Source organism: Miniopterus schreibersii, assembly GCF_964146895.1.
Source record: "Miniopterus schreibersii genome assembly, chromosome: 10".
Classification (NCBI taxonomy): Eukaryota; Metazoa; Chordata; class Mammalia; order Chiroptera; family Miniopteridae; genus Miniopterus; species Miniopterus schreibersii.
This window is the reverse complement of record NC_138110.1, coordinates 51,603,609-51,630,724: the sequence shown is the minus strand read 5'-3', so window position 1 is coordinate 51,630,724 and position 27,116 is coordinate 51,603,609. Positions and strand designations below refer to the sequence as shown.

Here is a 27,116-nt window from a genome sequence, read left to right as displayed (position 1 = left end):
TCTACCCACTCCTTTCCCTTCCCTCTTGCCCTACCCCGTTTCTCTAGCCAGAAGAAATGCTCCCTCCTTACATTTCTTATTAAGCTATTTGCCTACATCAATCTGATTCTTAGTTAGACTCCCAACAGGGGTCAGTCCACAAGCTGTTACTGGCCTGTGATACATAAATATGGAACTAAGAGAAAGAGTGAGAAACTTTCACAGCAATTAGATGTTGCCCCAACTGCTCAGGGACTGGTCTAGCACAGGGTGTAGACAGCTCGAGAGTTGTCAGGTCACATGGTGAATTGCCTGTGGCATGCAAGGTAAACCCATATCTTCATCCCCAAAAAGTTAAGCATTAGAAACTTGTCCCCCCCCCCCCCCAGACAGTTTGAGAAACATTAGCCTGTTCCTTAAATTCTCCCAGACTCTGCCACCTAGACTTTGGAACCTAAGAGCTGGATGACTCATTTCTGTTATTTCTTCTGCTCACCTGGGCATCCCAGCTCAGGGTCCATGACCCCAACATGACAAGGGGAGGACAAGTCCCAGTGTTTATCAAAACGCCCCGACACGCTTGCCTTCCTCCCCTAATCGAGGACTGGCTTTCCACCGCCCACCTGTGCTTACCTGGTGGGAGTCACTGTGGAGCAAGGAGTGAAATCAAATTGTCCACCGGGGGCCAGCCACCGTGGGAGCGCTTTCTCCGCGGGGAAGCGAGGAGAAACGTCCAGAAAGCGCTCACCTCCTTGGCATTTTCTGTAGGATCTCGCCATTAAACATACCCATTCACATCTGGTTTCCAGTTGTCTAACCCACCCTGTAAAATCTGCTCTGGAATTTGGCAGGCTCTGCAGCGCCCTCTTGATTGCACAGCCTGGTGCCAGGCTGGCAGGGGTTCCCACAGGCGGGCGGCCCCCCTTTTACGCAGTTACAGCAGGTCCTCGAATAACGCTGTTATAACATTGATGAGAAAAATACCAATTCCCAGCCAGGGCCACTGTTTGTGAAGTTTGCATGGTCTCCCCATGTCTGTGTGGGTTTTCTCTGGGGGACTCCACATTCCTCCCACATCCTAAAGATGTGCACATGAGATGAACTGGCGTGTCTACATTGTCCCAGTGTGAGCAAGTGTGCGAGTGGCCCTCTGATGGAAGGGTGTCCTGTCCAGAGTGGGTCCCACTTTGCACCCTGAGCTGCCAGGATATGCACCAGCCTCCCCTGACCCTGAACTGGAATAAGTGGGTTGGAAAAGAATTCTCTTGTTTTTATTCATCTTTCTTAAGTGTATGTATCGCTCATATTTATTTTAGTGTTTAATATTAGAAGTGTTTGGGATCTTTTATTTAAAATTTCACATGAGCCCGGCCAGGCATGGCTCAGCGGTTGAGCGTCGACCTAGGATCCAGGCGATCGGGGTTTGAGTCCTGGTCGGGGCACATGCCCGGGGTTGTGGGCTCGATCCCCAGTCGGGGGCATGCAGGAGGCAGCCGATCAGTGACTCTCTCATCATTGATGTTTCTATCTTTCTCTCTTCCTCTCTCTGAAATCAATAAAGATATATTTTTTTAAAAAATAGTTCACATGAGAGAGGAGTGAGTGGATATTGGGATACCCCCTAGCAGGACGTGCCACCATCACCCTAAAAGAGGATGTTCTCCTCCGCCTGTCCTTGCCCTCCCCAGTCCTCAGTGCACATGCCACCAGCCAGACAGAAGCAAGAAGTCGGCGTCCAGCATGCCAGCTCAAGACGAGTCCATTACAAAGCCCTCCCGCGGCCGCACACGTGGCACAGGATCTCTGCGGCCATGCCCCTCTTCCCCCTTGGTCCTCTGTGGCGTGGGATGGCTCTCACTGCAGGGGCTCTGTGACTGCCCTCAGCAAAATGCAGTTTGTCCAGCTGGCCATTCTTCAGATGCCTCTGGGTCACAAAATGAAAACAAACGAGAGGCTGTCTTGGACAAAGAACACCGAGGGATAGGACCTGGTCTGTGTGTTTCCAAACCTGCCCCAAGGTGTCGTTTGACATGAAAGAAAAGTGAAATCAGGTGAGAAAACACTGCATCCAGGAGAGTTCCTAAGGCAGGTGTGTTCCTAAATTTTGGCAGGTAGGGTTGCCATGGTAACCAGGACCCCAATTCTTTGATGAGGTATTTATTTTATTTGTGGATTGAGGGAACTGAGGTTCAGAGACATCTGGGAACTTGCCAAGGTCACAGGTTCCATCCCAACCTGTCAGACCTCAAAGACCCCACCTTTCTGCCACAACCTTGTCCTCCCCAACTCCATCTAACTCTGAGAAACTTCATCTGTACCCCTACTTTTCCCCCGCAGGCACGGCAGGGATCTATCAAGGAGCAAATGGACTGACCAGTGCGGCGGGATTCGGAAGTGTGCACCAGGTAGGCCCACCAGCTCTCGTCTTGGTTCTTTCCTTAAAGAGTCCCCTTAAATCAGGGCACCCAGAATGCCTCCTCCTGCCCACGATCCCCACCAGAAATCCAGTCTCTTATTGCCTGGGTTTGGATACCACAGAGGAGATTGTGTAAATGACCATTGGAAAAATGCAGTATAGAGGCAGAGAATTGGATGACAGAGGTGATATTATGTTATATACCAAGCTGAGCCCAAGACACCCATTGACTAGAATCTAGAATGTAGGAACGCAAGTGCGTCTGCTCTTTCACAGACCATGAGCTTCTCAAGGGTGAAAGCATCCCAGTGTGGAGTGCCCGACACACAGTGAGGGCTTTATAAATGCTGGTTAAGTCGGACTAAGTCAACTCTGTAAAGATGAATGCTGGCTTATAGTTTGATTCTCTTGGTTTCACTTAGAGAGTGAATTCCAGATTACCTGCAGAAGATGTACGGGAAGCTCTGCTATCTGTGCACCTTTGATCTCAGTCTAAAATTACTTCAAAACAAAGGATTAACATGCTTTCAGGCTAGTGTTAAAACTACCCGAGGTAGATGGGCTTTAGGAATATTGAACATATTTAAATATGGGGAATGCATTACTTCTCCAGTGAGCTGAAGAACCTAAATGACTTAAACCTTGGAATACGTGAAAATTGTTTCACATATTTTTGTATTATTTTCAGCATACTATACACATATATTAAATACTTGTAAATAAAATAGTACTTTTTAAGGCACAGTTCTTTACTCTGGGTGTTTGTTTATTTCACCATGGGAGCCTGTAAAAAACACAGACTCCCTAAATGCCACCCCCAGAAATTCTGATTCAGTAGGTCCGTGCTGGGGCCAGAGAAGCTGAACTTCCCACGAGTTCCTTGCAGGGTTGAGAAGCACTGATTTCTGGTGACAATGAAGCAGAATGCTTGAAACAATGACCACTGTGGGAGAGTTGGAATGTCTGGTTGGTTTAAGCAGAGCTTGATAAAACAGGATTGGCATTCTTTGAGTTGATCTCCGAGACTCCCTCATAGAAGATTCTGGAACCCTAATGCCATATAGGTGCTGCTGTATTTGCACCCTTTATGAACCTAAAATGTCACCTAGTCTCCTGGGTACTTTGGAGTGTAATCTTTACTACTCATTCATTTGTTCATTAATATCCAGTGTTTACTGAGCGCCCGTATGTGCCCGTCACTGTCCCAGGCACGCAGCAGATGGATGCTGTCAGGACACACCCATGCCCCTCAGGTGCACCTGCTCACCTCCATCTGCCAATCTCTGCATCCTGGATCCAAGGGTGTTTTTTAGAACCAATGCATAGGGCGGGCAGGAAGAGCCAGGGAACTGAAATCCCCTGGGAGCAGCCCTCAGGGCCTGGCTGGAGTTGACGTATGGACGATGCGGCTCCCTTGCTCCTTGAGATATGTATTTTATACCATCCCAGCATTTCCTTGGGAGGATTCTCCCCAGGCCCCACCTGAAAGCTCCTGGATTGGCTGCCTCCCCCTCTTCCACTCCCTCCCTCCCTTCCCCGCTCCCCAGCTGGTATCCCGCCCATCCCCACCCTTCTCTTGGGGCGTCCTCCGGGGCAAGCCCCTGCCCTCTTATTCCCATGGGAGACAGAGCGCGGGCCCATGCCATCAGGCCCCTCGCCTGCGCCAGCCCAGCCCACCTTCCTCACGCCACCTGTCCGCTTCCTTCCCAGGACTATCCTTCCTACCCTGGTTTCCCGCAGAGCCAGTACTCCCAGTATTACAGCTCGTCCTACAGCCCTCCTTACGTCCCAGCCAGCAGCATCTGCCCTTCCCCCATCTCCACGTCCACCTATGTCCTCCAGGAGGCATCGCACAACGTCCCCAACCAGAGTTCTGAGTCACTTCCAGGTATGTACAGTCACTGTCACGTGGTTATTCATGGCTGTGGGCTGAGCTCTTGCAGGAAGGAGGGACTGGACGGAGGTCTCAGTCGTAATGGGCTGGTCACCCAAGAGCTAAATCTAGCCTTCAGATATATTTTGTTGGCCTTTCTCTCCCTCCCTCTGTGTGTGTGTGTGTGTGTGTGTGTATTTAATTGCATCCATATTTAAAAGTCAGAAATTTTTACCTAAAAATTCTAATTTCAACCTATGGAACCCACCTAGATTATGAGCAACACTTGGGAGAGGCACACCCTGGCCCCTTGGTGATGCAAATCCCTGTGCAACTAATTCATCAGCCTGTGGACTCATTCATTCATTCATTGCACAAGCCTTCTGCACACAGGTCTCCTCTTTTATGAGATGGTTTGGACTTATGAACATGAAATGACGTGACAGCAATAAATTAGAACATCCAAATGGAAAGAAATGTCAGAGTTTTGTTCTTTTATTTTTTTCTTGTCTGAAACCTGCTGATGTTATGGAGCTCTGTAGAGCTAACCTAGCATGACGGTGCGTGGACATTCTTTCAGTAAATACCCAGTGGTTGATGGTTAGAAAAAGAACAATAGTGAACACCCACCTCTTTGTTTCCTGGGGTTCTCTGTGCAGTTGTTGCTTTTAGACCTTGTCTTTTTCCTCCCTGGGGGTGAATCAGTTGTCCTTGGGTTGGTGATATATGGAGACAACATGGCCAAGCATTTTTAAGTCAACTTTTGAGGAAATGTAGGGCTTGAGCATTGGTTTTGGTCATTGTGATCTCATTACAGAGTATTTAATGAATGCATCATATCTATTTAACAACTTTCAAATTGCTTCCTTTGAAGGGTATGAAATTTAATAAACTTTTTTTGTCATAATCCTGAACTGGGTTCAGAAAGGAAATATAATCAGGAAATCATCAAGCAAATTCCCATCTATCTGTAATTTGGTGCTGAGCTGGATTCCAAACTTATGTCACAAGAATTTGGGTTGGGTGGGAAGGTCGTTTTTGTTCCCCATCAGGAAGCGAACATAAAGGTTCCTTGGGTCTCTTTGAAATTTTTCTTTATTGTTTCCCCCTGTTCTTCATTTGTCCCTTGGTTTAAAGTTCAATGATAAGTGGTTGAGTTGGTTTTTACTGTGAGTCTAACGAGCTCACATAAAATCTAATGACATAAATAATTGTCAGCTACAACCAAGCTCTCTTGTCTCTTTTCCCCGGTGTTCATTGTAAAGGAAGAGTATTACACATGCACGTGCACACACTCACTCTCTTAAAATTTCCCATAAAAACCCCACTTTTGAAATTATTCAGGATCTCCCTGAGAGGACGGTTCCAAACTCCAGAGGCTCAAGAGGTTTGAGTATTGTGGCTAGATCACGCTCGCTCCGCCTTGCCTGACGCTCGTCTGCACCCCAGCCCCCACCCCGCCGCAGTGCCGTCCGCGTGGACGTGCATCACCAGTCATATGAAGCCCCGACAATTTGCAGATGATTGCAGGGCAATTTGCTGATGTCGAGGGCAAAACCTGAACATCTGACGTTACTCAAGAGGAAAAACAAATCAGTAGTGGTGGCTTAAGAACTTTTTTCCTTTTTAAATTTTTAAGTGTGATACAAATTATCTGAAAAGAAGTGGGAGGATTTTTTTTTAAAACTTCTTAGATCATTTCCTCTAGTCAATGGAAGGAGAAAAGTTTTTTAAATCTCTGAAGAGGAAGAAACTTGGAAGGCTCTCCCATGCAGTTTGGCAACCTCTAACAACATTAAAAATACGTGTACTCTTTAGCCCAATTTTTCTCCTTGCAGGAATTTATTCTGAAGATAAATTCCCACATAGGTCCAAAGACTTAAGTGAAAAGAATATTTATTGCAGCAGCAGCATAGCAAAAGACTGGAAACTACATTAACGGGAGTTGGGTTAAATAATTTATGGTGCATCCAGCAGTGGCATATATACATCTCTTAAAAAGAGTAAGCTCCAGCCCTGGCCGGTATGGCTCAGTTGGTTGGGCTTTGTCCCGGGCACTGAAAAGTTCCTGGTTCGATACCCAGTCAGGGCACGTGCCCGGTTTGTGGGCTTGATCCCTGGGAGCGGGCATGCAGGAGGCAGCCTGTCGATGTTTTGCTCTCACATCGATGTTCCTCTCTCTCCTTCTCCCTTCCTCTCTCTCTAAAAGTCAATTTTAAATCTTTTTTTTTTAAAGAGTAAGCTAGATATATCTACATTAATATGGATCTCTCTCTGAGTGATTATGAGAGAGAGAAAAAAGCAAGGTGCCGAACTATGTATATAATATGATCCTGGGGGATTTTTTTAAAGTATAATTTAATACCAATATTTGCATAGGAAATTTCTGGAAGGATTCAAAAGCAACAGTTAACATTTTCTCTGGGGAGGGAACTAGAGTAGAAAGAAAAGACGATGTTACAGACAGTCTATAGTCTACTCCATTCAACAACAGCAAAAGACTTTTTTTTTTTCCAAGTACACATGAGACGTTCACCAACATAGACATATTCTGGGCCTTAAATCAAGTTTCATTACATTTAAAAAGATTCAGGTCATACAAATAATGCTCTCTGAAAACAGGAGAATTAAGTTAGAAATAAATAGCAGTAGTATTTTTGGAAAATTCCCAAATATTTGGAAGCTAAATAATACACTTTTAATAACCCATGTGTGGTGGTTAATTTTGTGTCAACTTGACTGGACTAAGGCATGCCCCATCACTGATAAAACATTATTTCTGGGTGTGTCTGTCAGGGTGTGTCCAGAAGAGATTAGCATGTGAATCAGTAGACTGAATAAAAAAAGATCGCTCTCACCTACATGGGGGGCCAAATCTAATCCACTGAGGGTCCATATAGAACAAAGGGGCAGAGGAAGGGCAACTCACTCACTTCTTGAGGTAGGATGTCCATCTCTTCCTGACCTCAGACAGTAGGGCCCTAGGTTTTCTGGCCTTTGGACTCTAGAACTGACATCCATGACCTCCCAAATCTCAGGTCTTCAGCCTCTGACTGGGAGTTACACCATCAGCTCCACTGGTTCTCAGGCCTTTGAACTCTGTGTGATTCCATTTGTTTCAAAATTCTAGCAGATGCAAACTAATTTATACTGAAAGAAAACAGATCTGTGGTTGCCTGGGAGCAGAGGAGTAAGAGAGTACAACAGGATTATAAGGAAACTCTTGGAGTGCTGGATCTGTTATTTTTATCTTGACTGTGGTGATGGTTTTCTAGATTTATACATATGTCAAAAGTTATCAAATTGACATACAATAAACCATATATATTGTTTTATTGTATGTCAGTTATATCTCAGTAAAGCGTTAAATAAGTAAAAAACATTAAAAGGGAGACATAAAAAGAGTAAAGTGACTCCAAGAAAGGTTTACATACATTGTTCTAGCCTGTGTACCTGACTGTGACCTTGAACTTTGATCCTTGCTTCTCAAGAATGTACAGTATAATGTTGGAAAAGGGCTGGTTATTTTGACACCTCTAATAAATTGACTTTACATACACCTTATTTAGACATTTCTAGGTAGCTGGTGTTTCCCCTACTTTTTAATACTATTTGCATGGATTTTAATGGTGTCTACAAATATTTTCTAAGCCGCCATCCTTAGAACCACCAAGTAAATGAGTATAAACTTGATTTACATGATTCTCAAGCATCTGCGAATATGTTTACTGCTGTTCCTCATCCTCCAGAAGAAAGTCTTCGCTAGATCGATGTTTGGGAACCTCTAATGCTGTATCCTGAAAATGATGGGGAGTTGGAGACGGCCCAGCAGTCCTGGCAACTCAGAATCACGTCTTTTCTTACTGTGTTCTTAGTCTGCTAAGAAGTTTTATAAATATTAAATAAAGTTCAGTCCTTGGGGTTTTGGAGGGAAATAGTCCTTCCGGGGTAGGGAAAAAACTCAACTCATTGCCAAGTATTTTTAGACAAAAGCATTTCCCGCTGATGATCCAAGCACTGGCAATTATGGAAGGAGAGGTGGAGTCCACAGGATACATTTGGGAGCTAAATAGGCAGCTGGACAATGGAAAAGTGGGATGGGATGTCCTCTAAGGCTCCACGCTGGTCTACAGTTCTGTTACTCTAGTGACAAGGGCAGGCCCAAGTTTTAGTTCCAGCTCTATCACTAATTTGCAGGGAAACCACAGACTTCTGTCACTTCGCTAAGCCTCAGTTCCCTCATTAGTTAAAGATAATAAAGTACAATTTTAAAAACCATGTGTTTAAAACGTATGTGTTCAGCCCAGCCAGTGTTGCTCAGTGGTTGAGCATTGACTTACGATCCAGGAGATCACAGTTTGATTCCAGGTCAGGGCGCATGCCCAGGTTGCAGGCTCAATCCCCAGAGAGGGCATGCAGGAGGCAGCCGATCAATGACTCTCTCTCATCATTGATGTTTCTGTCTCTCTCTCCCTCTCTCTTCCCCTCTCTGAAATCAATAAAAATATTTAAAAAAAAAAAAAAAAAAAGTGTGTGCTTAAAAAACAATTCAACTTGGCACTGGCTTGGGGATCTGAGTCCCAGGAGGATGCTGCTCACTTGTTCAGGGTCCTTAGACTGTTGCCCAAGGGCATGAGCTTGGAAACGTCTCAAAGCCCCGTGTCCAAAAACACCATCTCAATAAGAAGCAGCCAGTAGCTGCCCTCTGCCCTGCACCTTCTCACTGATCCTTGAATGTATGTGGGTCTAGTTGAGCCAGACTCAATTCAGATCACTTATTGACATCTGCTAATTGCCAGCCCTGTGCTGGATGCTTTCGAGTATATAATCTCATTTAATTCTCAAATGGACAAATCTCTCAACAAGTAAAGCTTAAAGGAGCAAGCTGCATAGGGACAGGAACATAGAGAATTCTCCAACACCCCCATTAACCCCAAGGGATCGGGTCTTTAATGGTAGAAGAATTTGAGGCCCAGCTACATATAAATATTTATTTTCTTCCTTTATTAGTCTGTTAGTTACCCTGGTGGCCCCACCCTCACTTTACTGAGATCCTTGCTCAGATGTCCCCTTATCCACGAGGCCTTCTCTGACTAGCCCCATATAAATTAGTCACACACCCCCAGCACTCCCTGTTCCCCCATGCAATTTATTAATTCTCTGTAACACCTGTCCCCCCCTGGCACATTACATATTTACTTGTTTGTCTAATGTCTTCCCTCTCTCTAGAATTTAGGTGCTATGAGAACCTGTGCCTGGAACCATGCTTACTCAGTAAATTTTTGTTGGATGAATGAATGAGTATGAATGGGCAATTTAAGCGACTTTCAAGAGTAATTTTGAGTCTGCATGGTCTTTGCCTTTGGTGCTGCCTTTGGGACTTACCGCTTTGGGGTTGGATAGTTATAATGTGATATTTCCTGGAGGAGACTCTCAGCAAAGCTTCCCTTTTCTCCACCAGGAGACTATAACACACACAATGGACCTTCCACACCAGCAAAAGAGGGAGATACGGACAGGCCGCACCGGGCCTCCGACGGGAAGCTCCGAGGCCGGGCTAAGCGGAGCAGTGACCCCTCCCCAGCAGGGGACAACGAGATCGAGGTAACTCCAGCTGCCTCTGACTTGGTGAATATAATCTCCATCTGTGGCCAGAGCAGAAGGGCAGGGGGCAGAGCTCTGTCCAAGTGCATGGCCTCTTGTGTTCACAAAGCACAGTGACAGAAAAAGGAGCACTTGGAGGGAAAGCAGGGAAGAATTCGGCTGGCCGTACGGAAACACTGTTGGTTGACGGGCTAGGAAAAGTGCCCCTGCAGATGTAAAGAACAGTGTGGCTCTCTAGCAAAAGCAGCAGCAGAATCACTGGGGACTAATGAAAGCCGGGTCTGCTGGGCCCCACCCCCAGAGTTTCCAATTCGGCAGATCTGGGGCGGGGCTCGAGAATTCACATCTAACAAGTTTTCAGATGCTGCTGATGCTGTTGGGTTGGGGACCACACTCTGGGAGACCCTAATAGAGGTGACAATGGGCAGTGACCTTCCCAGCTGGGTTGGAGTGGTTCTTAACCTTAGCTACACATTGGAATCACCTGGGATGCTTTTTAAACGATAGATGCCCAGACCCCCCACCACCACCACCACCCAGGGAGTAATTAAATAGACATCGCAGGGAGTTCTAAAAGCTCCTCTAGTGATTCTCATATGGCTCATTTATCTACCTGGAGACAGGAGGCTGGCTCGGATGAGTGCACATGGTTTCTATGACTCTGAGTTTCTCAGACAGAGGTCCTCAACCTGGGCTGCACCTTAGAATCTCCTGGGGAGCTTTGCAGAACCTTCGCTCTCAAGCTGTACCCCAGTTCAATTAAATCAGACTCCCTGAGGATAGGACCCAGGCATCACCTCTCGAGGTGATTCCAGCATACACCCCAGGCTGAGATGGCTGGTCTAAGGGATGCACCAGTCTTTATTGTAGTAAAGCAAGTGTAGGATTATTGGTCAGGCACTGACATTTTCTAAAAAAACAAACAAACGAAGAAGAGCATGAGAGAGGGAGAGGGTGCCAAAAAAACAGAAGTGTTACCTACCAAGGGAGACAAACGGGCACGTGCGCTAGTCTGTACTTCTTTGCAAAAGGCAGCCATTCATTGGCTTGAGTGTGCCGTGGGCCTGTGCACAGTATTTCAAAGCCAGCGCCAGTGCCAAGGAATCCAAGTGCATCACCATCGCATCCCTGTTCCTAATCCTGTCTGATTTATGTAGAAGCTACAAAGCTCATCCCGCAAATTCAGATCTGCTGAGGAAGACCATTGTCATCATTTCCTTAAAATCAAGGTAGTTTTGGCTCAGTTCCCATCCCATCTGGGTAGGTAAGAAAAGCCTTATTATTGGGGCCCCTCTCCTCCCAGAATTGTATGAGAATCTCGGGGGTCAGGTGGTCTCAGAAAACAAAATAAGAACTAATGTCGAGCGTGGCTTGGTCACTGCTACCTTCCTGCCCGCTGTGGTCAAGTGACATCGGGCATAGAAATCCTTGTTGAGGACAAGAACCTTGGACTATTAGCTATAGTCCTTTGGTTGTAAGCAACAGAATCCAGTTCCAGTTACTCAAGCCAAAAGGAATTTACTGGGAGGAAGTCATGAAACTAAGGTTAGAAAGAACAGTCACAAATTGTGGCCATGCTGAGGAATCCAGGGAACCTTCAGGGTGCCAGCCCCTGCTGGAGAGCAAACCATTTGATTCTAGTGCCGCTTCACTGCATGTTCCATTCCAAGGAGACAGCATCCCCTCGGCCGGGCTTGGCTCTTACGCTTGCTCCGGACTGATAGTCCCTCCAAGACAGCGCACGGTGGGAAAAGAAAGCGAGCCCGGTGCTCTTGCCAGGAGGGGGGTGTGCTGGGGGCCCAAATAATAGATGCTCACCGCCAGGGCACTTGATATTTAGCCAGATTTCACTGGTAGGGCAGTACTAGTTAGGCAGAGTTCACTAGTAGAGCTGTATTTCTTAGCCAGAGTTCACTAGTAGGGCTGTAGTGGTTGTTTACAGCCGGTGCCTGTTCCAGTCTTCCTAGGTGTTAAACGTTTGGGACATCATGCTTGTCCCCTACACTTGGTCAACCTCCAGCAGCCATCTCCTCTGAGAGTTGACCGCCCTGGGCACCTGCCCCATGGGATTATTCTCAATCCAGGGGATGTTGTCCTTGCTTTTCCTCTAATTCTTAAAGGCCCGCACCTTCCAAACTTGAGGAGATGTCGCACCGTCCCTTCAGCAAAAGGCGAGAGGACAATGCTTTGACTCCAGGTTGTCCTTGTTCTCTGCCCTTGCGTGTTCCTGAGGGTTTTCTACCAGCTCGGAGTTGCAGAGCTATAGAAACCACCGGGACCAAGGCACACTTTAATATTTAAAAACAATGATTTGGCCTCCTAACAGGGTTTCTACTCTCAGTAGGGGACGGTGGGGGTAGAGAGACATTTTTCCATTAAACTGAGAAGGAGTGGAGGTGGCCTGGAAGTCGGGGATTACGGGGTGATATTATTCTGGAAACATCTGCTTCTTGGTTCCAGAGTCAGTACCACTGGGCAGGAACAGTTGAAAAGGTGTGAGCTGTTTCACTTCTGTGCTTAATGTCACATGGAGGGTTTGCACGGTCTCACCTCCTAAGTCTTGGCAGTTTTGCTAATGACTGAAGCCCATGAGACAGAAATTATGTACAGAGGTGGAAAGGAGGAAAATTCTGAGTGTGTATTAGTTTAAATCCTCGGCTTGAGGTGCCAGAAATCAACTTGAACTAGCTTAAGCGAAAAAGCAGAATATATTTTAAGGATACACGGATTCTCTTTGGAACCCAAGGGCGGGGACAATAGAGTATCAGCAAGATACTGGGACAACAGGGAGCCAGGGCAAGGAAATGCATTTACACCTTCTCTCCCCACGTGCCACAGTGAAGGTGCTAGAAGCTCCAAGCAATCATATCTTTTCAGTGCCCCATGCACAGGTTACTGGGCACAGCTCATTCTGCTTCTGACTGAAGCCAGGTCCTGCAAAAGTGTTGTCTTTTCTTCTTTCCTCCCTTTGTTTCTCCCTCCCTGCAGACTGGCCTTCCCTGGCCTTTATGTGTAGCTACCAACAACCACCCAAAGATCATTAATTTCCTTCTAGGCACAAATTTCAAGTTCCCAAGGAAAGGCCTCTGACCCAGCTGGGGTTAGGGATCCACCCTAGAGCAAAGCCAGTGGGTTAGGAAATAGTGTCACCTGCAGAATGGCCACCAGGAACTTACCCACTAAGGGTCCAAGGCAGAGGAATAGAGTCGTACGCTCGTGGAGGACAGGAACAGGTCTTTTTCAGAGGGTATATAGTAGGTAAATTAATTGAGCCTGCATTAAATTTGAAAATATTTGCTGATTTTTTAAATTCTCTTACCAAAATGTCTAAGTTTAACTGATCCAACCTAGTTCAGATAAATCAGGACTTGGCATATTTAAACCACAGAAGCCCCCCTCAAAAACAGTGGTTTTTAAACATTTTTTTACCATGAACCAAAGTAAGAACTATACTTAAGTATCATGACCCAGCACATACATATACATAAATATATAACTAAACCAAAAAACTCACAAAATAACGCTCAGGTCTGCCAATTGTTTGAAAATCCCTACACTAACTAACCTTTTTACTTCTAGATATCACCCTTCTCTTTATCTTTAAAAGCATGGCAAATGCTAATGGATAAATACAGCCACTGATCTCCACAGAGGTTTCAAAGGTGGCTCAATGACTTGACACACTGAGTAGGTGCATTTGTCTCCCATCCCCTCCCACCCCCACCTAAGACCAGCTATATAAGTGATCACTAGGCCTTTTGTTCTTAAAAATAATAATCGCCAGAAAAATGAGGACAACCAACAGTATGAAAAATAAAGTCCAAGATAAATAAATAAGATAAATGTCAAGAAAGGTAATTTAAGAAACAGACAGGAAGTGTTTAAAATTCTGATTGGTTTTCTTACAAAGATTCAAGATCTTGCCTTCTTAAATTAAGAAGTGGAGGCTATTGGGAAAGGAACATTCAGAAACAAAGAAAGAGTACGTATAAATTTGTGACAGTAAGAATCAGAATTTTAAAAGAAGAGTTGGAAGAAAAAGTTTAAGAAATCTATCAACAAAAAAATAAAATTATAGGAAATACATTTTTAAAGATAAGCACTATCAATTCAGGGTGTCTAATTGGACTATTGGAAATTCCAGAAAGAGAGAACAGTGGAAAAGATGGAAGGAAATTATTTAAAGAAATAAGATTGGAAATGGGAACAGTGTGAATGAAAAAAAGAGCACACCTAGGGATATCTTTATGGAATTTTGAGGATGCCAAGTATAAAGAAAAGATCCTTAAAAAAAAAATTCTAAAGAGAAAAAACGAAAAACCTATAAAGCACCGAGGACCAGTGAAACATCGGACTGCTCATCACTCACGCTGGACACTACAAGCTAATTCTTTCAAAGAACTAGAAGGCATTATTTTCCCATTGGAATTCTGTACCCATAGGAACTGTAGAGCAAAATAAAGATATCACCAGATATGCAAGAATTCTGGAAAATTATTTTCCATGCACCCTTTTAGAAGAAGACACTTAAGGATGTACTCAAGCAAAACAAGGTAGAAAACCAAGAAAGAAAGAGATTCTGGATCCAGAAAACAGCGGATCTGACCCAGAAATAACAGTAAAGGAATGTCTCAGAATGCTAGCTATGCAGCAAACCTAAAGATGCCAGCCCATATTGGAGCATTCTGTCACAGAGGATGGACAACTTTGATACAGAGGGTATGGCTGAATTTGAGATTCCAATGAAGGCACATTATTGGAAACAAGAAAAAAATTAAAGCAATTAATAAACTCCAGCAAAACCAAAAAGTTATAACAGGCATGATTCCTATGTGAACAAACTGATATATGGCATGATTTTAATCATATGGAGTGCAAGAAAGGAGAATGTATATGACCTTGATAGTAGGAAAAGTCTCCTTAAAGTGGCTCTGGGGTTAGAACATTGGACATATAGAGAAAGAAGTGATATTCTAGCACATTGCTTGGCTCTGCAGTGAAGTCTTCACAAGATGTAAGTGCTCTTCACTGGTTACCAACTTGTAAAAGCAACATATAGACAGAGCACAGAAGTCTTATGTGTAGTTATAAAACCAGATGCACAAACCAGTTTATCCACATTGACAATGCAAAAGTAAGGCTAAAGCTGATAAACATTAGACAGGAGAGGAAGTGGGGGAAAGGGTAGGGACTCCAGTATTCATACTTTCCCAACTGGGTTTACTGTTTTAGCCAAGAAAGTGTATCCAAAGCTGATTGAACAGAAAAGAGAGGGATTCATATATGTGAGAGAGAAACCCAAATCTTTCAGATTGCCAAGTGAAAAGATACTGTCCAAAGTTGACACATCAATAAACAAAGGTATAAGCCTGTTATTTAGAGTTCACCACCAGAATTGCTAAAAAGAGAAATGGTCAGAAGTAGCTGGACTTATGGGGAGCCGTGAATGTAAAATGGTAATATTTCATTTTGTCAAATGAGTTATACATCTTTTATTGCTGTTTTTGGACTGAACTCCTCCTCTTTCGAGCTTTTATGTGGAAGGCAAGAGCAGGCTTCTTGGTTCTGGCATCGATTGGGTTGAGAGGAGCCCAAAACTCGGCCATCAGCATACTCTTTACACAGCTGAGGTTGCATGGGGACGCAAGGACTCGTCAGTAGGTCGAATGTTTTATAACTTAAAGATAATGTTTTTCAAGACTTCTTCTTCCTCCAGGGAATTAATTCCTGCAGACATTAAGTCAGAGGCGAGCAAGTCCATTTGTCTCCATTCTCTTCCTCTTTTCATCACAGCGTGTGTTCGTGTGGGACTTGGATGAGACAATAATTATCTTTCACTCCCTACTCACGGGGACTTTTGCGTCCAGATACGGGAAGGTAAGAATCCATTTGTCTCTCTTTTTTTCCAGCATGACTGTGTGTGCAGCTGATTTGTCCTGGGAATTGTGGGGGCAGTTTATGAGGCAGTTTCTCTAACAAAAGCTGTCCCTTTGGTCCACCTGGGTTGGAGAAAGCCTATGGAATTTTCCCTTGACATGTGAAAATTGAATTAGCTTTCCCTTCTATTGTCTCCCATGCCTTTTCTTCCCACTCGGAAGGCATTCAGCGACCACTTGATAGGATAGAAGTTCACGGTCGTTGGCCCTCTCCCTTCGAAGAGGGCCAGGGTACGCTGCAGCCCAAACCAGTAACCCTAGCTTTAAATAAAATGAGGTGAATTATTTTTCTCCTTCCCTGCTGTTTATCTTAGTGTCTCCGGCAGATGAATTTAATTTTCCTTCCGTTTTTCTGAGATGAGGGGGAGGCATTTTGTCAGCTCCAGCACGGAACTTAGCAACAGCTTTGCAAATGTATCATCGACAAATGATGTTGGGGAGCCATCCAGTTAGAGTCCTGGGCAAATGCTATCGGCTGGTCGGTGGTGAGTGGAAGAAGCATTGAAACCACCTGAATAATGCAGAAGTGGACCAGCTGCTGAAACCCAAACCCTACCAGTTCTTTGCATGCACTCTGAGGGCTTCCCAACAAACCACATGTGGATGTGCCAGACGTCTTCCATCTCTCTCTCCAGGGAGACGGGCGGGTGGAGGGGCAGAGCTGCAGAGGACTGGGGAGTTACCATCTCATCGACCTGTTGGCAGCTGCTTCCACGCCTGGGTAGGAACCATGAGACTCACCAGCGCCTGGAAAATATTTCTGTTTCTGTTTAGAGACCAGGAATATGATTTGACATCACCTCATGGCTTTTCCAGCTGCTCATGTTTTTTATGGGAGGTACAACAAGCTGGATGTGCAATTAGCAAGGTAGATTTATTGTCTGCCATTATGTTGTAAAGAATATAAAAATGGTGTTGGTGGTGCAGAAATCTCTTACAGTGTAGGAATGCGTTAATATGTCTAGCAGTGCCTGCGGGAAATCCGGCATGCTTGTTGGGTAAAGGAGGGCAGAGTCAGGAGTTGCAGAAAACACCCCGGTGGAGTTGGCTACCATTTCGAAAAGTTGGGCTGTTCCAAGGGGCTACTGTAGTGAGTTGCTCTCTGGGTCTGGGTGTCCTATGGTTTCTCTACCCACCCTGGTCAAGTCACCTCCCTAAAAAGCATGCCTTCCTTCTTCTTGCCCTTAGAGATAGCCTACTCTGAAGTTCTACGCCTTGTGCAACGATCGGTTCTGAGGGATTGTATAAGGCTTTTGTCGTCTTAAGGATGATTTTTGTGTCTGTGTCTCACCACCACTCCTTAGACCAAATTGTGGGCTCCTTCAAGACAGGGACAAAGCCCAGAGCTGCTTGCTGAACCTCATGCCACCTGGTCCATATGATTCCTCATTGCCAACCACCTCTCTCCAACCCTAACACCTATCCCAGCTACCTTCACTTCCAGCTGTCTGGTCTCCCAGCTTCCACTCTTGCCCTTTACAGCCCCCTACAGAGGACTCATCCTGAAACACAAGCCTGGTCCTATCACTCCCCTACTGAAAAACCATCAGTGGCCTCCCCATTGACAAACCTTAACCCCAGCCTCCAGGGCCCTTCACGAGCTGGCTCTTGCCCCACTCTCCAGCCCCGTCTCCTCCTACTCATCCTGAGTTGCTTTCTGTCCTTGAACCTGCTGCATTCTCTGCCATATCTGCTTGGCTTCTTCCAGAAGCAGAGCCTCAGACTGTGAGTACAGGTCGTTTATTTGGGGGTAGATTCCAAAAAGCACCAGAATCAGAGCAGGGAAATGAGACAGGAAAGGGGAGGCAGCCCATGCAGCGTGTATAAATAGTTACTACTGTGGTAACTGGGGCTCGGTCCCACCAAGACCCCTGGGAGGCTACCTCAGAGTTGACCCACCCAAGGAGTGAGGGTGCTGGTATATTTATCTACAGATTCCTTTCCATCATGGGTTGAGGGCAGGGAAAGCCTCTGCATGTACAGGAATGATGACAGCTCAGGGGACCTGGGGAAGAGGCACATCAGATGCCTTTGCTGTATCTAGAAAGTTCTTTTACAAGGTCAAATCTTATTTATCTTTTCAGTTCCTCCAAGACGACTTTTCTAACCACTCCTCTCCATCTAAATTGCATCTCTCTCCATAACTGTATTTTTCATTTATAATTATAATTCTGCACTTATTTTCTTTCTCCCTCCTAGGATATATGTACCATGAGGGCAGGGACCATGAACGTTTTTTTATCAACCCAAGTCAACGCATGGGCCAGAATTGCTCAATAAATATTTGTTGCATGAATGAATCAGCATGATTCTCTAGAATGAAAGCTGTATGACAACAGGTTTCTCCTGTTTTGTTTATTGCTTTATCCCCAGGGCATAGAACAGTCCCCACATAGTGGGGATCAAATAAATATTTGTTGAATAAAGGAAGGAAGGAAGGAAAATAATATCAAAACAAAAAATTTCTAACTGATGGCCACCAGCCACACTCAGCCTGCAGACATTTTTTGTTTGGCCTCTAGAGTGCTTGAAAAAATGTGAATTTGTCGCCAACATTTAAAAATCAGGAGATTGCACAGACCAAAACAATCTAGTTTTCTGACTCTTATTGAAAAATTAGAAAGTCTGGCAATCCTGCATTCCCAAAAGGTAGCAAGCAACAGGAGCTGAGTAGCAACTGCCCTCTTAGTGGGTTGTATGCTTTCCAGCCCATCCACAGCCCCTACCTGGCCTATTTAACTTGTTTATGGGGTCCCTCCTGGCCCCCATTGGCATCTGAGTTTCAACACTCATCCTAGAATTACAGAGCCACAGAATGTCAGAGCTGGAAGGACCTAGGAGACCAACATGCCCAATTAGTCTCCATAGTACATAAAGAGAAACTGAGGCTCAGGAGAGTAAGATCATCCAGGACAGAATGAAAGTCAGACTTCAAGTTCACTTGCCTCCTTTTGTGCTCTCAGGGAAAATTGAGGTCAGAATCTCTTGGAGCCCTCAGGTGTCCTGTGCCATCTTCATTACTCTTCTAGAATTTCCCACTCCTTCCTCCATCTCTCTCTTAGGTGAAGAATGAGTATTTTTTGCTTACTAAATCCAGCAACCCTTAGAGAGATTAAAAATAACTGTGGATTAAACAAGACAGAAAATTCCCCTAGCCTAGCACTCCAAGCTGTAGCAATTCAAGCTGGTAAGGAAGCTACCAGGTGCCAGGGAACTTGCGCCTTACTCTCTGCCATCCCTGGAGCATTGGCCTCATTGCCAAGATAAAACATAGATTACCCTATGTCTGTATTCCAGCCGATTTGAAGGGGGAACAGGAAAAGGAGAGTTCACCCCTCTATCTTTCATTTTATTTTTATTTTTTTGTGTCCCTTTTTTTTAAGGGCCAGACCCAAAAGTTGCACATATCATTTTCGCTCACATCCCATTGGCTGGAACTTGATCACATGGCCATATCTAGCTGCAAGGGAGTCTGAGAAATGTAGTCTAGTCAAATGCCCCATTAAAATTCAGAGGCTATTATTCTCAGAAGGAGAAAGGAAGAATGGATATTGGAGGACAGCTACTAGTTTTTAACACAAAGTACCATGTAATAAAAGGAAGAACAATGAAAGAACAATATTGTGGGGAAAATAAAATCAGTTCTGTTCAGTTAGATTTGTAGGCCTAAGAATCCAAAGAGAAGTCTGGACTATAGCTATAAACTTGAAAGTCAAAGAAGTTAAAGATCTAAAGGAGCAGGAGAGTGTGAGCCCCATTTTGCAGACAGAGTAAGACACAGGGAGGTTATATAGTCAGGATATTTATAAGAGAGCTAAAATACATGGCCTTGACTATGAGCCCATAGCTCTTTCTCTTTGTGCTTTTCCAGTAGCTGCAGTCCTGTGGAGCTTATTATTAATAGCTAGTATTATCAACAATAAAAATAAAATTTTAAAAAATTAAAGGAAAAAATAGCTAGTATAAAACAGGACTCTCACTTTGAAGCATGGAATGTTTAAATTACGATGGAAACTTATTGGATCACAAGAAATGAAAAACCCAGGGGCATGTGGGATTCAGGTTGGGCTGGATCCAGGATCTCACGCAATATTCTCAGTTTGGTGTTTCTGCACCCCTCAGCCAACTTTCTTCATATAGTGACTCCCTCTCAGCAATCCCAACTAAAAAAGCAGATTCTGCTTCCCAGATTCCAACACAACTCCCAGGCTCGAATCTAACTGGGTCAAATACCCATCCATATACCAACCTCTGTGCCTCTGATTGGCAAGCCTAGATCAAGAGCCCACTTCTGGCATGGAGAGAGTAGAGAATCAGGTCAGCTCCATCCCTACCAAATGAATGGACTGAGGAAGGAATGGTCCCCCAAAGGAAACTGAAGTGCTCTTTCCAGAAGAGTGAGGACTGTGGAGGTCCAGAATTGGCTCTGAAGGCCAAGACCCCTGTACGTCCACACCAAGGATCAGAAGCCATTTGCTTGTGGCCATTGTGTTGAGCACGGTACAGGAAGCAGAAATCATATCGATTGTGGTCCCAACCAAAGGGGCGACTCACTGTTTACTTAGGGAAATAAGACCAACAGAGCTAAAATGATTAAGGAATGATTCGAAACAGAGCGTTTGAGTTTTAAAACAGAAACTGGGCTCTCTTCCTGTTCCCAGGCAGAGCATGTGCTGCTCAGGCTGTCATCTCTCCACTTCCTTTCCATTTCGTCCTACCCAGTTCTCAGAGCCAGAGCATCCCTTTGGTGTCTGTACCTTCCCACATGTTGTGGATCCATTAGAAATTCCCTGGAGAGCTGGAGCAGCCAGCAACTGCCACCTCTTTCCTAACCTCTCCTCCTCCCGCCCTGTCCCTGAACTCTGTTTTTTCCAGCTGAGATTAGGCAAATGCAAGGTGGTCAGGAGTCTCTGCCCGTGGCCAGGATTCTAAGAGGGATTAATCAGCAGTCCTGGGTTCACAGTGGGGCAGCCCAGACTCCTTCTTTGTAACTTGCCTTCCAGGCAGCTCAGTACCAATTGGAAACTCAACTCTAGGTCCAGTTGCATGTTTTTTTAATAAGATATTTAGTGAGATATAATCACATACCATAAATTTACAGTTAATGTGTACAACTCAGTGGTTTTTAGTATATTCACAGAGTTGTGCAACCATCACCACCGTCTAATTTTAGAATGTTTTAGCACCCAAAAAGAAACCCCATGCCAATTAACAAACACTCCTACTTCCCCCTCCCCACAGCCCAACGACCACTGATCTTTCTCTCCTTATAGATTTGCTTCTTCTGGACATTTCTTATGAATTGAATCATGCATTATGTGGTCTTTTGTGTCAGGCTTCTTTCCTTAGCATAATGTTTTCAGTAGTCATCCATGTAGCTGCATCAGTACTTTTTTCCTTTTTATTGCCACATAACTTTCCATTGTACCACATTTTGTCTCATTCATCAGTGGACGGCTGGGTTGCTGCCACTTTTGACTGTTATTAACGATGCTGCCGGGAACATTCATGTACAAATTTTTGCATGGACGTACGTTTTCAGTGCTCTTGGGTATGTACCTAGGAGTGGCATTGCTAGGTCATATGGTAACTCTAGGTTAACATTTTGGGGAACTGTCAGACTGTTTTCCAGAGGAATTGCACCATTTTTCATGCCCATAAGTAAAGTATAAGGGCTCCAGTTTCTCCACATTCTCACCATCACTTGTTATTGTCTGTCTTTTTGGTTATCGACCTCTTAGTGGACGTGAAGTGGTATCTCATTGTGATTTTTATTTGTATTTCCCTAATGACTAATTATGTTGACTGACTAATGATGTTTTCTGTTGCTTATTAACCATTTGTAATACCTTTGGAGAAATAGTTATAGTATTCAAATTCTTTGCCCATTTATTAGGTTATTTGTCTGTTGAGTTGTAAGAGTTCTTTATATATTCTGGGTACCAGTCCATTATCAGACAAATGATTTGAAAATATTTTCTCTCATTCTGTAGCTTATTTTTTCACTTTACTTATAGTGTCCTTTGAAGTGTATGAAGTATAGCAGGGGGAAGGGGTTGAAAGTAAATTTAAGGAAAGGTGACCATGGAAGGAGGCCTCATGGAGAAGGTGAATTTTTAATAAAGATTTGAAGGAAGTGGAGGAACTGATATCTGGTAGAAGAATAAAGGGAACAGCAAGTGCAAAGGCCCTGAGGCAGCAGCTTGCCTGGTGGATTTGAAGGACAAGAAGGCAGCTAGTGTGGCTAGAGCAGAGCAAGCAAAGGGAAGAGTAGTAACTCAACTGGCTTTTGCTCTGCAGCGGGAGCCATGGCAGTTTGGAGTAGAGGAAGGACAGATCTGAGCTAAAATTGTAAAGAATCCCTCTGGCTGCTCCCCTGGGGAAGTAGACAATAGAAGAGCAAGGTTGGAAGCAGGAAGGCCAGTGAGGAGGCTACTGCATCAGTCCAGCTGAAAGATGATAGTCATTTGGAAGGAGTGGTTGCAATGGGGTGGTGAGAAGTACAGCAGTCTGGATGTATTTTGAAGGCAGAACCAACCACAGATGCAACGTGATTCCTTATTCTCGCTCCCTGGGCCACAGAGATGTTCTGTTTTCTGTCCATGGTCTCCCTCTGAAGGGACGTGGTCTCTTCTCCCTCTTTTACCAATTAGAAAATTCCTGTTGGACAAATTCTCCTCCCCTTTTTTGCGTGTCCACTGTATGCCAAGGGCTCTGCTATGAGTGTTCTTCCAAGCTGGACCTCAAATGCAGACAGCGAGTTATTCAGCATCTCTGCCCGCACAGGCCCCTTTCTTGTTTCACGTAGGGACAGGTGTGTGTTTCCTTTTAGACCCATTCGTGCTCTTCTCCCTCCCCTCCCTGTGGTTTAATGTGTAGCTTTTAGTTCGCTTTCCTGTAAGCGTGCGTTTTCCTTTTGTGCGCATTGATTTGTATATGTGTCAATGGCCTTGGTTTAGTACCTCATGCCTCTCACGGTTCACCCTCTGCTCTTGGTTTAGAGCCTTCCACAGTGCCATATGTCCAACCCCATGGCTCTAACTCAGCGGCTCTCAGATGCAGGAGTAGCATTTTTGGTTGTCACATCTTAGGGGAGTGCTACTGGCATCTAGTGGGTGGAAGCCAGGGATGCCGCTAAATATCCTGCCACACGCAGATGGCCCCCACAGCAGAGAATTATCCAGCCCCAGATGTCCATCCTGCTGCTATTAAGAAACCCTGCCTCTAACTGCTGCTCTGAACCCAAAGTTCCATGTTTTCCTTATTCCCAGTCCCCACGGGGAGTACACCAGGCTCCCCCAACTCCCCACCAGCACAGACAACTGTGTGGCAAGTATCCTTTAGGTTCCACTCTGAGCTTCACCCCTTCTCTCTTATTGAATCCCTACCACAAACCTATAAGGCATGGCTTCTCCTACTATCCCCATTTGTGGAGAAGCTGAGGCTCAGAGAGGTAGAGTGACTCAGCCAAGGTCACCCAGCTTGGAAGGAATGATAGCCAGGATGTGGCCCACTGCTCTTAACTATGTGTCTAAGCTGCATCCCCAGGAGTCACATGGATGTCCTCGGGCTGAAAATGAAAAGGCATTGGAATGAACTCCTCTGCTTGGCTGTGAGCTCTGAGAGCACAGGGGCTGGGGCTGATGTGTTCATAGCTTCATCCCCTGGCACCCAGCAGTGCCCGGCACATCCACTTGACAAATATTTGCTCAATAAACAAATAAATAAATAGTTTGTGATAGGGACTTTTCAGTGTGTATGATTGCAAGCACTGCAGAAAAGAGATTAGAGGATGCCTGCTCTCAAGGGAACAAGTATCCACACTGTGACAAGACAGGGGCCTGGCAGCATCTCTCGAGGGCCAGGATGCTGGGTGCCACCTGGTCTGGCCTCACTCAGAGCTTGGCCACCACAGGGGCTCAGCAGAGGCCATGGAGTGTTGAGCAAGTGGCTCCTCTAGGTTTCGGGCCAGTGACACTTTAGCAGGTGGGGAACCTGGGATGGAGCCAGGTGACCTTTGTTGTCTACCTGAGCAGAATCCTTTCCAGGGCTTCCTTCCACATCCTGCTTTTAAAGGGCCAGGTGCCCTGCTCTATCTGAAGAGATTAGAGGTTTCAAACTGGCAATCCAGGGCCAGATTTGGTCTGAACACAGGTTTAGCTGGATCCCCTGACATTTTCTTAAGTTCTAAAATCATTGCTAATATTTTTAAAGCTGAATATTTTATATAAAAAGCTGGACACTTCAAAAGTGAGAAGGTATGGCAACACCAGGCCTGAGTTTCAAAGAGTGGGGACCCTTCGAAAGGACATGTGCCCAGGGGCTCACCTCAGCCCCCCTCACTCCCTGGGGTGGAGTTTCCACACACTACCCCGCTGGGGGTCGTGAGCTGTCCCACTCGTGTGTAGTGCCTCCTTCACCTGCCACGGCATTTACATCTGTGACCCTCCAAGACTAGGTTGTGCCAAGAGTATGTGGGATACATGGGGCGGAGATTACTGGTCCCCTCGCCCTCTGGTCCTCTGTGTGGTGGATTCTGGGACATAAGTGTTCCTGGTTCCCTCCAGTGGGATTCCAAGCTTCGTCAGGTGGTTCCAAACCATGCCTCTGGGATCCTCCCCAAATGCAGGCTATCAACTTCCTAAAGATCATCTGTTTTGGGGATCTGTAGTCATGGCTGGGCATCCTGGTCACTCAGTGTGGTTTAAATCCCTGCCACCAGCTCTCTCTCTTCCAACAAATAGAAGGGAAGCAGTGACACTCATCCAGTGTCACACCCTCAGCAAAGTGCCTCCAACCCTTCTGACGAGGTCCACACGCCCGACTGGTGGCTCACGGCACCATGGGGCTGGCCTAACACAATTGCAAGTGTTCGTTTCCTGGTGTGTGACGTGATTGTCGAATGGCACCAGCGTCATCATCATTAAAAGGCTGGGATTGAATTTTCAGTTAGCAGCGTCTTTAAGGCCCCACCTTTATCCCTGTGGCCTCCCCATTTTCATAGACATGATGGCTGGGTACCTGTCACACTCTGGCATGTTCTTCACTGTCTCCCACATGTCACCCACAGCAGTGACCTACTCATTGACCCACCCTTGTTGACTTTCTGCCTCTCCCTCCCTCTTACATCCATGCTCTGCCACCAATCCTTCCAAGGGTCACCTCACAGGTAAACTGCTTGCACTTGAATCCTAGGCTGGGGGGTCTGCTTCAGGGGGACCCAGACTAAGACATCGAGGGGGTCTGAATGCTCAGACTTCATGATTGGCTCTTATCAGAGCTGAACCTCCTCACTGCCAGACCCCTGTGGTAACATAAGCTCCCTTGGATACCCAAAGCGTGGTCCAGGACCGGCATCTGTTAGAAACGCAGAGTCTCGGGTCCCATCACAGAGGTACTGGGCTGGAATGGACGTGTAGACTTGACCTCCAGGGGGTTCCTTCACACATGAGCCTGTGAAGCAAGATGTAAGCCATGAAGTCACTTGGTGACAGCTTTGCTCATGGGCCCAGCCAGCCTCTTGTGTACCTAGAAGAGGCTGGGTAGGGAGCCCCTGGCCAGATCTTGGCTCCTGTGCCCCTGCCACCAGCCCCCAGCCGCAGTCCTCTCCAGAACCACCCATCCCTGAGCGGTGTTATTACGGGATCCCGGCTTGGGTTCTGGAATCTGGGCCCCAGAGCAGTGCCATCGGGATTCAATCAGATCCAGTTGGCGATACTCCGCCTGGCCTGTCCGTTACTGCTTTACAAACTGAGAAGAAATAAAAAACCCTGGTTTTATGACCCCACAGTTAAAAACTATTTGTAGAAGTTGCTAAGGTTCAAATCAAAAGTGCCCTCTCTGGAGGACTATTAGTTAATTCGGGGGACCGCAGATTCTTTCCTTTTCTTCCCTCCCCCCCCCCATCTACCTTGAGATGCAGCTCTAATTCCCTTCTGCTGTTCAGCCATCTAGAGCTTTCCATCCTTTGACAAAACACAAGCCAAAGTGCTTAAGGACATCTGTTTATTTTATTTCTTTAATGAGAAAACCTTGCAGTTTCTCCGGGCTCAGCTGTGTTTATTTACATTGTGTTAGCCATGTGAGGCGAGCACCTTGGAAGGTTCAGGCCTGGCCGGGCCTCCCTCGCAGCGGCCTCCAGCTCTGCCCAAGGAAAACAGAGTCCTTGGAACTCTATAAAATAGATTTTCAAAATAAATACTGCCTAATTCACTCGGTAGATGTGGATTAAGTCAAGATGAATACAATTTGGAAAAGATTTTCTGAGGAAGTCGGAGATTTCTTTCCCCCACTGGGGGTTAAACCTTGTATTTAAATCTTTTTTTCCCCCCTCCAGCTCTCTTTCGGTTAAGTAAAAGGCATTTAGTCTTTGTGGCTAATAAAGAAATGATGACTTTGATTGGCCCTCTCCAGCAATGATTATTTGCTTTGTAGGACTAGGGTTGGTGACTTAACTCGTCACTTCTTTCCATCCAGGAAGGGCAAGGAGCAGACATCTGCAGTTGTCATTCTGGCGGGGGTGACTGAGGAGGAGGCTGGAAGCTTTGAAAGATGTCCTAGAGGTGAATGACAGTTGCAGGGGCCACAGGCTGGGGGATGGGGGGTAGGACCCTTTGTAGATTTAATCCCCTGTAATAGCACTTCCCTGAGCCAGGGGCTTCCATGCCAAGTGCCTCTGCTTATATATTTTAGAGCATTAAAGGATTATTTCCAACATAAAATATATTTTAGAGATGGTTTGGGGTTGTCAGAAAAGTGCTCATTAGCAAAGATTTCCTTTGAAGCGCCGCGCGCTCTGCTGCTTGGAGAGGGAGCTCGCAGAATCGCTCAGCTTCGGTTGAGAGTTTCGGGCTAGTTAAGACTCCTGAGGGCTCCTCATTTCCCGCCCACAAATCTAACACATGCCAACCGCTTCCCCAGGCTTCTTCTGCCAATTTTTTTTTCCCTTCTCTAGCCCCACCCTTCAGTGAATGCTGAAGGGCATCTGAAAAAATAAGAGTAATAAGAGGGATTTAAGTCTCCTATGCAAACCCTACAACAAATTGCCGGTTGGGTTGGAGTGAGAAGCCCTTTTGTCTTCTGTAAATATAGGGGTTGCTGCTCACAATGGTAAGTGGTGAAAAAATATCCCAGGCACCCTGCAAACTGAAATAATGGGAACAATTTTCCTTTACACTTAACTAGCATGTTGAGAAGCTGTCTCCCCCAACGCCCCACCTGCACTTTTTACGGTACTTATTTCCCAACAATAGGGCTCTTGAGCTGTCCAAAGATTGCTGGAAATCCCGTGAGCCTTTGGGGATGAGGG

General features: G+C 45.6%; 1 protein-coding gene across 2 annotated transcripts in view; it reads left to right on the top strand.

Moving 5' to 3' along the window:
- Window positions 1-27,116, top strand: part of EYA2 (EYA transcriptional coactivator and phosphatase 2) — a 201,995-nt gene that overhangs the window by 128,706 nt on the left and 46,173 nt on the right. For both annotated transcript variants that reach the window (XM_081149090.1, XM_081149089.1), the window contains exons 6-9: window positions 2,317-2,384; window positions 4,106-4,283; window positions 9,730-9,872; window positions 15,666-15,749. In XM_081149090.1, the coding sequence (XP_081005216.1) occupies window positions 2,317-2,384; window positions 4,106-4,283; window positions 9,730-9,872; window positions 15,666-15,749 (473 nt within the window). The remainder of the gene's footprint in view (window positions 1-2,316; window positions 2,385-4,105; window positions 4,284-9,729; window positions 9,873-15,665; window positions 15,750-27,116) is intronic.